The 15,198-nt window shown below is 45.4% G+C and overlaps 1 protein-coding gene across 1 annotated transcript in view; it reads left to right on the top strand.

Moving 5' to 3' along the window:
- Nucleotides 1-15,198, top strand: part of dcbld1 (discoidin, CUB and LCCL domain containing 1) — a 46,304-nt gene that overhangs the window by 23,594 nt on the left and 7,512 nt on the right. Inside the window, exons 9-12 of the mRNA XM_031800726.1 lie at nt 8,395-8,516; nt 8,739-8,886; nt 10,781-10,885; nt 10,964-11,042. Of these exons, the coding sequence (XP_031656586.1) occupies nt 8,395-8,516; nt 8,739-8,886; nt 10,781-10,885; nt 10,964-11,042 (454 nt within the window). The remainder of the gene's footprint in view (nt 1-8,394; nt 8,517-8,738; nt 8,887-10,780; nt 10,886-10,963; nt 11,043-15,198) is intronic.

Genomic DNA, 15,198 nt, shown 5'->3' with positions numbered 1-15,198 from the left:
CAGAGGAAGGACCTAAAAATTGTCAGACTTCAGCCACCCTAGTCATAGACTGTTCTCTCTGCTACCGCACAGTAAGCGGTACCGGAGCGCCAAGTCGAGGTCCAAAAGGCTTCTTAACAGCTTCTACCCCCCCCCAAACCGTAAGACTCCTGAACAGCTAATCAAAGGGCTACCCAGACCCCTCTTTTACACTTCTGCTACTCTCTGTTTATAATCTATGCATAGTCACTTTAATGAACTCTACCTACATGTACATATTACCTCAATTAACCGGTGCCCCCTGCACATTGACTCTGTACCGGTATCCCCTGTATATTGCCTCTGTACTGGTATCCCCTGCACATTGACTCTGTACTGGTATCCCCTGCACATTGACTCTGTACTGGTATCCCCTGTATATTGACTCTGTACTGGTATCCCCTGTATATTGACTCTGTACTGGTATCCCCTGCACATTGACTCTGTACTGGTATCCCCTGTATATTGACTCTGTACTGGTATCCCCTGTATATTGACTCTGTACTGGTATCCCCTGCACATTGACTCTGTACTGGTATCCCCTGTATATTGACTCTGTACTGGTATCCCCTGTATATTGACTCTGTACTGGTATCCCCTGCACATTGACTCTGTACTGGTATCCCCTGCACATTGACTCTGTACTGGTATCCCCTGCACATTGACTCTGTACCGGTATCCCCTGTATATTGACTCTGTACTGGTATCCCCTGCACATTGACTCTGTACTGGTATCCCCTGCACATTGACTCTGTACTGGTATCCCCTGCACATTGACTCTGTACTGGTATCCCCTGCACATTGACTCTGTACCGGTATCCCCTGTATATTGACTCTGTACTGGTATCCCCTGCACATTGACTCTGTACTGGTATCCCCTGCACATTGACTCTGTACTGGTATCCCCTGCACATTGACTCTGTACTGGTATCCCCTGCACATTGACTCTGTACTGGTATCCCCTGTATATTGACTCTGTACCGGTATCCCCTGCACATTGACTCTGTACTGGTATCCCCTGCACATTGACTCTGTACTGGTATCCCCTCCACATTGACTCTGTACTGGTATCCCCTGTATATTGACTCTGTACCGGTATCCCCTGCACATTGACTCTGTACTGGTATCCCCTGCACATTGACTCTGTACTGGTATCCCCTGCACATTGACTCTGTACTGGTATCCCCTGCACATTGACTCTGTACCGGTATCCCCTGCACATTGACTCTGTACTGGTATCCCCTCCACATTGACTCTGTACTGGTATCCCCTGCACATTGACTCTGTACCGGTATCCCCTGCACATTGACTCTGTACTGGTATCCCCTGCACATTGACTCTGTACTGGTATCCCCTCCACATTGACTCTGTACTGGTATCCCCTGCACATTGACTCTGTACTGGTATCCCCTGCACATTGACTCTGTACTGGTATCCCCTCCACATTGACTCTGTACTGGTATCCCCTGCACATTGACTCTGTACTGGTATCCCCTGCACATTGACTCTGTACCGGTATCCCCTGCACATTGACTCTGTACTGGTATCCCCTGCACATTGACTCTGTACTGGTATCCCCTGCACATTGACTCTGTACTGGTATCCCCTGCACATTGACTCTGTACTGGTATCCCCTGCACATTGACTCTGTACTGGTATCCCCTGTATATTGACTCTGTACTGGTATCCCCTGCACATTGACTCTGTACTGGTATCCCCTGCACATTGACTCTGTACTGGTATCCCCTGCACATTGAATCTGTACCGGTATCCCCTGCACATTGACTCTGTACTGGTATCCCCTGTATATTGACTCTGTACTGGTATCCCCTGCACATTGAATCTGTACCGGTATCCCCTGCACATTGACTCTGTACTGGTATCCCCTGCACATTGACTCTGTACTGGTATCCCCTGCACATTGACTCTGTACTGGTATCCCCTGCACATTGACTCTGTACTGGTATCCCCTGTATATTGACTCTGTACTGGTATCCCCTGCACATTGACTCTGTACTGGTATCCCCTGCACATTGACTCTGTACTGGTATCCCCTGTATATTGACTCTGTACTGGTATCCCCTGTATATTGACTCTGTACTGGTATCCCCTGCACATTGACTCTGTACTGGTATCCCCTGTATATTGACTCTGTACTGGTATCCCCTGTATATTGACTCTGTACTGGTATCCCCTGTATATTGACTCTGTACTGGTATCCCCTGTATATTGACTCTGTACTGGTATCCCCTGTATATTGACTCTGTACTGGTATCCCCTGTATATTGACTCTGTACTGGTATCCCCTGTATATTGACTCTGTACTGGTATCCCCTGTATATTGACTCTGTACTGGTATCCCCTGTATATTGACTCTGTACTGGTATCCCCTGTATATTGACTCTGTACTGGTATCCCCTGTATATTGACTCTGTACTGGTATCCCCTGCACATTGACTCTGTACTGGTATCCCCTGCACATTGACTCTGTACTGGTATCCCCTGCACATTGACTCTGTACTGGTATCCCCTGTATATTGACTCTGTACTGGTATCCCCTGTATATTGACTCTGTACTGGTATCCCCTGCACATTGACTCTGTACTGGTATCCCCTGTATATTGCCTCTGTACTGGTATCCCCTGTATATTGACTCTGTACTGGTATCCCCTGCACATTGACTCTGTACTGGTATCCCCTGCACATTGCCTCTGTACTGGTATCCCCTGTATATTGACTCTGTGCTGGTATCCCCTGTATATTGACTCTGTACTGGTATCCCCTGCACATTGACTCTGTACTGGTATCCCCTGCACATTGCCTCTGTACTGGTATCCCCTGTATATTGACTCTGTACTGGTATCCCCTGTATATTGACTCTGTACTGGTATCCCCTGTATATTGACTCTGTACTGGTATCCCCTGTATATTGACTCTGTACTGGTATCCCCTGTATATTGACTCTGTACTGGTATCCCCTGCACATTGACTCTGTACTGGTATCCCCTGTATATTGACTCTGTACTGGTATCCCCTGTATATTGACTCTGTACTGGTATCCCCTGTATATTGACTCTGTACTGGTATCCCCTGCACATTGACTCTGTACTGGTATCCCCTGTATATTGACTCTGTACTGGTATCCCCTGCACATTGACTCTGTACTGGTATCCCCTGCACATTGACTCTGTACTGGTATCCCCTGCACATTGACTCTGTACTGGTATCCCCTGTATATTGACTCTGTACTGGTATCCCCTGTATATTGACTCTGTACTGGTATCCCCTGTATATTGACTCTGTACTGGTATCCCCTGTATATTGACTCTGTACTGGTATCCCCTGCACATTGACTCTGTACTGGTATCCCCTGCACATTGACTCTGTACTGGTATCCCCTGCACATTGACTCTGTACCGGTATCCCCTGTATATTGACTCTGTACTGGTATCCCCTGCACATTGACTCTGTACTGGTATCCCCTGCACATTGACTCTGTACTGGTATCCCCTGCACATTGACTCTGTACCGGTATCCCCTGCACATTGACTCTGTACCGGTATCCCCTGTATATTGACTCTGTACTGGTATCCCCTGCACATTGACTCTGTACTGGTATCCCCTGCACATTGACTCTGTACTGGTATCCCCTGCACATTGACTCTGTACTGGTATCCCCTGCACATTGACTCTGTACTGGTATCCCCTCCACATTGACTCTGTACTGGTATCCCCTGCACATTGACTCTGTACTGGTATCCCCTGCACATTGACTCTGTACTGGTATCCCCTCCACATTGACTCTGTACTGGTATCCCCTGCACATTGACTCTGTACTGGTATCCCCTGCACATTGACTCTGTACCGGTATCCCCTGCACATTGACTCTGTACTGGTATCCCCTGCACATTGACTCTGTACTGGTATCCCCTGCACATTGACTCTGTACTGGTATCCCCTGCACATTGACTCTGTACTGGTATCCCCTGCACATTGACTCTGTACTGGTATCCCCTGTATATTGACTCTGTACTGGTATCCCCTGCACATTGACTCTGTACTGGTATCCCCTGCACATTGACTCTGTACTGGTATCCCCTGCACATTGAATCTGTACCGGTATCCCCTGCACATTGACTCTGTACTGGTATCCCCTGTATATTGACTCTGTACTGGTATCCCCTGCACATTGAATCTGTACCGGTATCCCCTGCACATTGACTCTGTACTGGTATCCCCTGCACATTGACTCTGTACTGGTATCCCCTGCACATTGACTCTGTACTGGTATCCCCTGCACATTGACTCTGTACTGGTATCCCCTGTATATTGACTCTGTACTGGTATCCCCTGCACATTGACTCTGTACTGGTATCCCCTGCACATTGACTCTGTACTGGTATCCCCTGTATATTGACTCTGTACTGGTATCCCCTGTATATTGACTCTGTACTGGTATCCCCTGCACATTGACTCTGTACTGGTATCCCCTGTATATTGACTCTGTACTGGTATCCCCTGTATATTGACTCTGTACTGGTATCCCCTGTATATTGACTCTGTACTGGTATCCCCTGTATATTGACTCTGTACTGGTATCCCCTGTATATTGACTCTGTACTGGTATCCCCTGTATATTGACTCTGTACTGGTATCCCCTGTATATTGACTCTGTACTGGTATCCCCTGTATATTGACTCTGTACTGGTATCCCCTGTATATTGACTCTGTACTGGTATCCCCTGTATATTGACTCTGTACTGGTATCCCCTGTATATTGACTCTGTACTGGTATCCCCTGCACATTGACTCTGTACTGGTATCCCCTGCACATTGACTCTGTACTGGTATCCCCTGCACATTGACTCTGTACTGGTATCCCCTGTATATTGACTCTGTACTGGTATCCCCTGTATATTGACTCTGTACTGGTATCCCCTGCACATTGACTCTGTACTGGTATCCCCTGTATATTGCCTCTGTACTGGTATCCCCTGTATATTGACTCTGTACTGGTATCCCCTGCACATTGACTCTGTACTGGTATCCCCTGCACATTGCCTCTGTACTGGTATCCCCTGTATATTGACTCTGTACTGGTATCCCCTGTATATTGACTCTGTACTGGTATCCCCTGCACATTGACTCTGTACTGGTATCCCCTGCACATTGCCTCTGTACTGGTATCCCCTGTATATTGACTCTGTACTGGTATCCCCTGTATATTGACTCTGTACTGGTATCCCCTGTATATTGACTCTGTACTGGTATCCCCTGTATATTGACTCTGTACTGGTATCCCCTGTATATTGACTCTGTACTGGTATCCCCTGCACATTGACTCTGTACTGGTATCCCCTGTATATTGACTCTGTACTGGTATCCCCTGTATATTGACTCTGTACTGGTATCCCCTGTATATTGACTCTGTACTGGTATCCCCTGCACATTGACTCTGTACTGGTATCCCCTGTATATTGACTCTGTACTGGTATCCCCTGCACATTGACTCTGTACTGGTATCCCCTGCACATTGACTCTGTACTGGTATCCCCTGCACATTGACTCTGTACTGGTATCCCCTGCATATTGACTCTGTACTGGTATCCCCTGTATATTGACTCTGTACTGGTATCCCCTGTATATTGACTCTGTACTGGTATCCCCTGCACATTGACTCTGTACCGGTATCCCCTGTATATTGACTCTGTACTGGTATCCCCTGCACATTGACTCTGTACTGGTATCCCCTGTATATTGACTCTGTACTGGTATCCCCTGTATATTGACTCTGTACTGGTATCCCCTGTATATTGACTCTGTACTGGTATCCCCTGCACATTGACTCTGTACTGGTATCCCCTGTATATTGACTCTGTACTGGTATCCCCTGTATATTGACTCTGTACTGGTATCCCCTGCACATTGACTCTGTACTGGTATCCCCTGTATATTGACTCTGTACTGGTATCCCCTGTATATTGACTCTGTACTGGTATCCCCTGCACATTGACTCTGTACTGGTATCCCCTGTATATTGACTCTGTACTGGTATCCCCTGTATATTGACTCTGTACTGGTATCCCCTGTATATTGACTCTGTACTGGTATCCCCTGCACATTGACTCTGTACTGGTATCCCCTGTATATTGACTCTGTACTGGTATCCCCTGTATATTGACTCTGTACTGGTATCCCCTGCACATTGACTCTGTACTGGTATCCCCTGTATATTGACTCTGTACTGGTATCCCCTGTATATTGACTCTGTACTGGTATCCCCTGCACATTGACTCTGTACTGGTATCCCCTGTATATTGACTCTGTACCGGTATCCCCTGCACATTGACTCTGTACTGGTATCCCCTGTATATTGACTCTGTACTGGTATCCCCTGCACATTGACTCTGTACTGGTATCCCCTGCACATTGACTCTGTACTGGTACCCCCTGTATATTGACTCTGTACTGGTATCCCCTGCACATTGACTCTGTACCGGTATCCCCTGTATATTGACTCTGTACTGGTATCCCCTGTATATTGAATCTGTACTGGTATCCCCTGCACATTGACTCTGTACTGGTATCCCCTGCACATTGACTCTGTACTGGTATCCCCTCCACATTGACTCTGTACTGGTATCCCCTGCACATTGACTCTGTACTGGTATCCCCTGTATATTGACTCTGTACTGGTATCCCCTGCACATTGACTCTGTACCGGTATCCCCTGTATATTGACTCTGTACCGGTATCCCCTGTATATTGACTCTGTACTGGTATCCCCTGTATATTGAATCTGTACTGGTATCCCCTGTATATTGACTCTGTACTGGTATCCCCTGTATATTGACTCTGTACCGGTATCCCCTGTATATTGACTCTGTACCGGTATCCCCTGTATATTGACTCTGTACTGGTATCCCCTGTATATTGAATCTGTACTGGTATCCCCTGTATATTGACTCTGTACTGGTATCCCCTGTATATTGACTCTGTACTGGTATCCCCTGCACATTGACTCTGTACTGGTATCCCCTGTATATTGACTCTGTACTGGTATCCCCTGTATATTGACTCTGTACTGGTATCCCCTGTATATTGACTCTGTACTGGTATCCCCTGCACATTGACTCTGTACTGGTATCCCCTGTATATTGACTCTGTACTGGTATCCCCTGTATATAGACTCTGTACTGGTATCCCCTGTATATAGACTCTGTACTGGTATCCCCTGTACATTGACTCTGTACTGGTATCCCCTGCACATTGACTCTGTACTGGTATCCCCTGTATATAGACTCTGTACTGGTATCCCCTGTATATTGACTCTGTACTGGTATCCCCTGTATATAGACTCTGTACTGGTATCCCCTGTACATTGACTCTGTACTGGTATCCCCTGCACATTGACTCTGTACTGGTATCCCCTGCACATTGACTCTGTACTGGTATCCCCTGTATATAGACTCTGTACTGGTATCCCCTGCACATTGACTCTGTACTGGTATCCCCTGCACATTGACTCTGTACTGGTATCCCCTGTACATTGACTCTGTACTGGTATCCCCTGTATATAGACTCTGTACTGGTATCCCCTGCACATTGACTCTGTACTGGTATCCCCTGCACATTGACTCTGTACTGGTATCCCCTGTACATTGCCTCACTTGTTATTTAACTGCTGCTGTTTAATTATTTGTAACTTTTGTATTTTCTACTTATCTCTTTTTTTTAACTTAACACTTAATTAGATTTATTTTCTTAACTTCTTAAAACATTGTTGGTTAAGAGCTTGTAAGTAAGCATTTCACTGTAAGGAATACCTGTTGTATTCTGCGCGTGACAAATAAAATTAGATTTGATTCAACAATTATGAATTGGAAACTCTTACACTCAAAGTTCACCAAAAGTACAATTTCAACCATGAGCCAACAATCCAATAGTTACTTTCAATACCTTGAGGGTCTGAGATCCTGTATTGGAATTATGACAGTCATTTCCTATAATGATAGGTGTGCTGCGTCTCCATATAACCCACAATGCTGTGTGTAATGTGGAGTAATGACATGTTGCGGGTCGCCCGTCTGCCGCCATATTGTTCTGGCCCAGTGCCAGGTGCTCATCTGCCACAAAAATGCTCAATCATACTGTCTGGGAGCTGCAAATGACTGTGACGGTTTCCACGTGGTGGTTCAGTGATTGTTCTGCTCTCTGAGATGTCTCCTGTCCCAGTTCCAGTACATTACAGGACTGACCAATGGGTGACATCACTGCCTCGGACACCTAGAGAAAACATTTAAAGGGGGGAGGGGGGGGGGGGGGTGAAACATGCTGAACAATAGAAAGAAAATGCACTCTGTTTTTGTTTTACAGGAATTATCACGACTGGCTCCACAATGTTGGACTATGACTACTATGTGATGAGCTTCGTGATCGATCACAAGGAGAGTCGTCGGTGGAGGATCTACACACAGAACAATAGTACACAGTACATGGTGAGTATTCCAAATCCAGTTGTCTGATATCTGACTTCCATATTCAATTGCCTGTTATGTATATTGTTCCATAATTAACTGTCTTTATACATTATTGTACAACAGACCTTCCTTATATGCATAATCAATGTCTTCTGTTACTCATGAGTCACAAGAATGCTTGCCAGTCCCTCTGACCCTCTCCTCTCTCTCTCTCTCGGTCTCTCCCTTTCTCCCGATCAGGTATTTGAGGGGAACCAGGACAGTCTGCATCAGACCAGGAACACCTTCCACCCTCCAATCATAGCCCGCTATTTGCGCATCATACCTCACACCTGGCACCAGAGGATTGCCATGACGGTAGAGCTGCTGGGCTGCAACTATGTCAGAGGTACAAATCCTAACCACATCTAACTTGACTACAGCAGAAATATACAGTGGGGAGAACAAGTATTTGATACACTGATGATTTTGCAGGTTTTCCTACTTACAAAGCATGTAGAGGTCTGTAATTTTTGTCATAGGTACACTTCAACTGTGAGAGACGGAATCTAAAACAAAAATCCAGAAAATCACATTGTATGATTTTTTTAAGTAATTCATTTGCATTTTATTGCATGACATAAGTATTTGATCACCTACCAACCAGTAAGAATTCCGGCTCTCACAGACATGTTAGTTTTTCTTTAAGAAGCCCTCCTATTCTCCACTCATTACCTGTATTAACTGCACCTGTTTGAACTCGTTACCTGTATTAAAGACACCTGTCCATACACTCAATCAAACAGACTCCAACCTCTCCACAATGGCCAAGACCAGAGAGCTGTGTAAGGACATCAGGGATAAAATTGTAGACCTGCAGAAGGCTGGGATGGGCTACAGGACAATAGAAAAGCAGCTTGGTGAGAAGGCAACAACTGATGGCCAATCACCCTCTGTCTGGGGCTCCATGCAAGATCTCACCTCGTGGGGCATCAATGATCATGAGGAAGGATGAGGATCAGCCCAGAACTACACGGCAGGATCTGGTCAATGACCTGAAGAGAGCTGGGACCACAGTCTCAAAGAAAACCATTAGTAACACACTACGCCGTCATGGATTAAAATCCTGCAGCGCACGCAAGGTCCCCCTGCTCAAGCCAGCGCATGTCCAGGCCCGTCTGAAGTTTTCCAATGACCATCTGGATGATCCAGAGGAGGAATGGGAGAAGGTCATGTGGTCTGATGAGACAAAAAGAGAGCTTTTTGGTCTAAACTCCACTCGCTGTGTTTGGAGGAAGAAGAAGGACGAGTACAACACCAAGAACACCATCCCAACCGTGAAGAATGGTGGTGGAAACATCATTCTTTGGGGATGCTTTTCTGCAAAGGGGACAGGACGACTGCACGGTATTGAGGGGAGGATGGGTGGGGCCATGTATCGCGGGGCCAACAACCTCCTTCCCTCAGTAAGAGCATTGAAGATGGGTCATGGCTGGGTCTTCCAGCATGACAACGACCCGAAACACACAGCCAGGGCAACTAAGGAGTGAGTGAGAAGCATCTCATGGTCCTGGAGTGGCCTAACCAGTCTCCAGACCTGAACCCAATAGAAAATCTTTGGAGGGAGCTGAAAGTCCGTATTGCCCAGCAACAGCACCGAAACCTGAAGGATCTGGAGAAGGTCTGTATGGAGGAGTGGGCCAAAATCCCTGCTGCAGTGTGTGCAAACCTGGTCAAGAACTACAGGAAATATATGATCTCTGTAATTGCAAACAAAGGTTTCTGTACCAAATATTAAGTTCTGCTTTTCTGATGTATCAAATACTTATGTCATTCAGTAAAATGCAAATGAATGACTTAAAAATCATACAATGTGATTTTCTGGATTTTTGTTTTAGATTCCGTCTCTCACAGTTGAAGTGTACCTATGATAAAAAAATATAGACCTCTACATGCTTTGTAAGTTGGAAAACCTGCAAAATCGGCAGTGTATCAAATACTTGTTCTCCCCACTGTAACAGTCTGGTTGAGTGGGTTTGGCTGCAGGACAAGATGGTGTTATCAGTGAGTCAGTAATTGCAATTGATGACTGCCTTTTTAGAGAAGCTTTGGTGAGGAAGATCAGCTCCTGTAGGGAACTGACCTATTGTTTTACAGTACATTTACTATAAAGTGGGGAAGTAGGATAGATCTGTAATTTTGCTGAATGTTATTGGCACACCTGTTGATCATTCAACTCTCACTCGCTACCACTCTTCTACTTTTTTTTCTCTACTCTTCTCCCTTTCCCTCTTTACCCTCAGTGAACATGTCATCCCAGGTCACCCTGGAGACGGTACCCACCAAACCCAAGCCTCCGGTGGGGGACGAGGAGATCACTGAGCCGTTGCCCTCCCAGGCAGACCTAGGTACCCATCTCATTAAAACATTGCTTCCACCAGAAGTTTGTGTCATAGCTGGCTAACATGCTCTCTCTCTATTCTCAGTAAAGCTGGCCATCATCATCGTACCCACAGTCTTATCTGTGGTGCTCATTGGGATTTGTCTATTCAAGATGCTGCAGAAGTAAGTGGGTCGTTCATGTCATTTGAATAGATAATGTAATGCTTTTAGAGACAGTAGTGTAAGGTCGTGTAAGAAGAGCTTGCACCTTAATGACTCATGGGGTTCCTGTCCCCATGACAACGTGACTGACGAGCTCAGATTGGCCTGACCTTATATGGCCCCGTAGCCGCGGGTTCTCTCTACCGTGTGCCTACTCTCTAGACGATGTCTGTTAATTATGTGTGGCAGATGTCGTCTGTCTGCCTGTGTGTCTGTCAGTATGGATGTGCCTGAGGAGATATTTTCAGGAAAAGAGAGAGGTGAGGACAAGGAATAGATTGGAGCAAGGGAGAGATGTATGGGACAATGAGGGTCAGGAAGATTCCTAGAACGGTCCTTTGAAATAGCTGCCTGTCTGTTGCTCAGCTAACATAACAAGCCTGACCACCAACACAACCACAGTCATTCGTGTCAGTGAGAGAACACTGGAGGAGGATGCACAACACATATGTGGTTGTATACCATTCATCTTTTTATTATCAGCCTTTGTTGTCTTTGGTTATGTGGAGGTGGAAGGTAGAGGGGCTTAAAAGCTTCCTCAAGCTTCCCAGCCAAAACAGTTCGGAAGAGTTTGCGGTTATATTATGACGATATTTTGTGAAATGTTTGTTTGGTCGGCTGTTCCGGCACATTTTTGTTCTGGAGGCAAGCCGAAGTCGGTAGCTGAAGTTTGCGCTTCTTTGTCTGTGATTGGTCAACAGTGGGGATTATAGGGCCTCCTGAGTGGCGCAGCGGTCTAAGGTACTGCATCGCAGTGCTAGAGGCATCACTACTGATCCGGGTTCGATCCCGGGCTGTGTCGCAGCCGGCCTTAACCGGGAGACCCATGAGGCGGCGCACAATTGGCCAAGCATTGTCTGGGTTAGTGGAGGGTTTGGCCAGCGGGGATGTCCTTGTCCAATACCGCTCTAGCGACTCCTTGTGGAGGCCGGGCGCATGCACGCTGACTTCAGTCCCCAGCTGTATGGTGTTTCTTCTGACACATTGGTGCGACTGGCTTCCGGGTAAAACGAGCAGTGTGTCAAGAGGCAGTGCGGCTTGGCAGGGACGTGTTTCAGAGGACGCATGGCTCTCAACCTTCGCCTCTCCCAAGTCCGTCCGGGAGTTGCAGTCTTGGGACAAGACTAAGTACCAATTTGGATATCACAAAATTGGGGAGAGAAAAGGGGTAAAAAGTGCAAAAAAAAAACAGTAGGGATTATTCAATAAAGTCTTTGTTGCCATTCAATGAGAGACGACTCGTTTTCATGTAGTTTTTTTCATTAAGAAATAATGAACCAACTTGGTTAGATAAAAAATGTCCATGTGATCTAAGATCTCTGCAAAAACTTCAAAATGAATTACAGATTTCTTGAGTCTTCGTTAGGGGAATATTCAGAGGTGGAAACTTGCCTTGGGAATAAATGGAAATATATACAAATGTAATATTAATACCATTTAAATGTAGCTGTTTTTTGCATTGGATATATTTACCATATCTTATTGAGACAGAAACATAAACCTTTTACCTTATCATAAGTAGATCCTTCCAATAGAAAAAATAAATAATTAGTTACAAGTTGAACTTTAATGAAATGAGTTGACTCTTCACATGGGATGATTTCACTGAACAACAAAAGGGATATTGAATGATCCCCAATGATCCATCACATCTCCCAAAAATGTTTTCAACATACATCTGTAAAATGATAGTCTAGAAACTAAAGCTTTGGTTGTCTTTTCCCTGCACCTCCTCAATGTCCACCTCTTGAACATCAGACTCTGAGGCCTCCTCTTCACTGTCACTTTCCAACCTTGTTGAGGATGGTTCGTTGTCTGGATCAAAAAGCCTCAAATTTGCCGAGATGGCCACCAATTTTTCAACCCTTGTATTGGTCAGCCTGTTGTGTGTTTTGGTGTGTGTGTTCCCAAACAAGGACCAGTTGCTTTCTGAGGTGGCTGATGTTGGTGGGATTTGGAGGATGATGGAGGCAACAGGGGAAAGAGCCTCCGATCCACAAAGTCTCTTCCACCAGGTGGCTGATGAGATATGTTGGCACGACTGCCATATTGCAACTCCATCCCAAAGCCCTTGCTTGGTAGTGTACTTTGCCAGGCTGCCAATAACCTTCCTCTCATCCAGGACAAGGTGGCGAAACACGGTAGTGATGACACCATTGGCCTTGTTGATCTCTGCACCACATAGGATGCTCTTGCCAGCATACTTGGGGTCCAACATGTACGCTGCAGCGTCTATGGGCTTCAGGCAGAAGTCTTCATGCTTTTTGATGTATTTCAGAACTGCAGTTTCCTCTGCTTGGAGCAACAGACAGGATGGCATTGTCTCCCTCAATCCGTGCTACTGCTATAGGTTTCAGGCTGCTTACCACTCTCTCCCAAAATACATCATCCAGGAGGATCCTCTTGGTGTTGCTGTCCATATCAGCAGACTGTGATATGGCCATTTCTTGGAGAGACTCCTTCCCCTCCAGGAGACTGTCAAACATGATAACACCACCCCAACTGGTGCTGCTGGGCAGCTTCAATGTGGTGCTCTTATTCTTCTCACTTTGCTCGATGAAGTAGATTGCTGCTATAACTTGATGACCCTTCACATACCTAACCATTTTCCTTGGCTCTCTTCGAGTGTATCCATTGTTTTCAGTGCCTGATGTCCTTGAGGAGCAGATTCAATGCATGAGCAGCACAGCCAATGGGTGTGATGTGAGGGTAGGACTCTTCCACTTTAGACCAAGCAGCCTTCATGTTCGCAGCATTGTCTGTCACCTGTGCAAACACCTTCTGTGGTCCAAGGTCATTGATGACTGCCTTCAGCTCATCTGCAATGTAGAGACCGGTGTGTCTGTTGTCCCTTGTGTCTGTGCTCTTTTAGAATACTGGTTGAGAGGTGGAGATGATTCCTTGCCCACAAACATTTGACCACCCATCAGAGATGATTGCAATACAGTCTGCTTTCTCTATGATTTGCTTGACCTTCACTTGAACTCTGAAATCGGCATCCAGCAAATGAGTAGATAAAGCATGTCTGGTTGGAGGGGTGTATGTTGGGCGAAGAACATTCAGAAATGTCTTCCAATACACATTGCTTGTGAGCATAAGAGGTGAATCAGTTGTATACACAGCTCAAGCAAGACATTCATCAGCATTTCTCTGACTACGTTCCTCCATTGAGGTAAAAAAAACTTCTGATTCCAGGAGGACCGTGAGCTGTTGCTATTGATAAGGTGTCTGATTCGTAATTTTCACCTCGAAGAGAGGTAGAGGGACGTTTGTCAGAGGTTGCTTGTTGTGAGCGCTGAGGCAACTTTATGCACTTCAGATTATTCTGCATCTTTGTTGCATTCTTCTCATATGGTTTGACACATTATTTGCAAATGTACACAGCTTTTACTTCTACATTAGAAGCAGTGAAATGTCTCCACACATCAGATAGTGCCCATGGCATTTTCCTGTAAAGATTAGAAAAAAAATAGTTTAAAAAACAAACAAATACAATTCCACAGATAAATAGTTAAGCAGTTAGATTAAAAAACTCATTTTTGTAAGATAAATGTTTTAAAATGAAACATGTATGGAAACAGGTGAATTAACACTCCTCAGTTAGCAGGCTCAAGCAAGCTAAAACCCACATGGCAGCAAAAACTAACTAGTTAGAAATGATTTAAACACACTTTGCTGTAGGCTACTATTTACTAGTTAACTAAAAAACATGTATGTCATTTAAAATATTCACCCCACCCAGTATTGTAATCAAAACTTACCAGAAAGCACGTAGTCCTTGTCTCAGTGTAGTAGTGTGGGCTCAATAGCATCTCATTAGTGTGCAAGATCTTGAAAATCAGGTGTACATGTGATGGAAGAGTGCACTGCACATGTGATGGAAGAGTGCACCGTGCATACAGACGGTTGCAATTCCATTGAATTGGGGATAGTTTAACCAAATATGCCACAAGACCTAGAATTGCCTTGTATATCCCACAAAAAAGGTTCACTGTCATAAGCTAACTTCTTTGATGAATTTTAAGCAAAATTCCTGGGCTTAACTTCACATGGAAAATGTGCAACCCTAATTCAGACTAGGAAGTGGCTATTGCTTCTCAAAATGGACACACAGTAC

This window comes from Oncorhynchus kisutch, linkage group LG21 (assembly GCF_002021735.2).
Source record: "Oncorhynchus kisutch isolate 150728-3 linkage group LG21, Okis_V2, whole genome shotgun sequence".
Lineage (NCBI taxonomy): Eukaryota > Metazoa > Chordata > Actinopteri > Salmoniformes > Salmonidae > Oncorhynchus > Oncorhynchus kisutch.
This window is presented reverse-complemented; position numbering and strand designations above follow the sequence as displayed.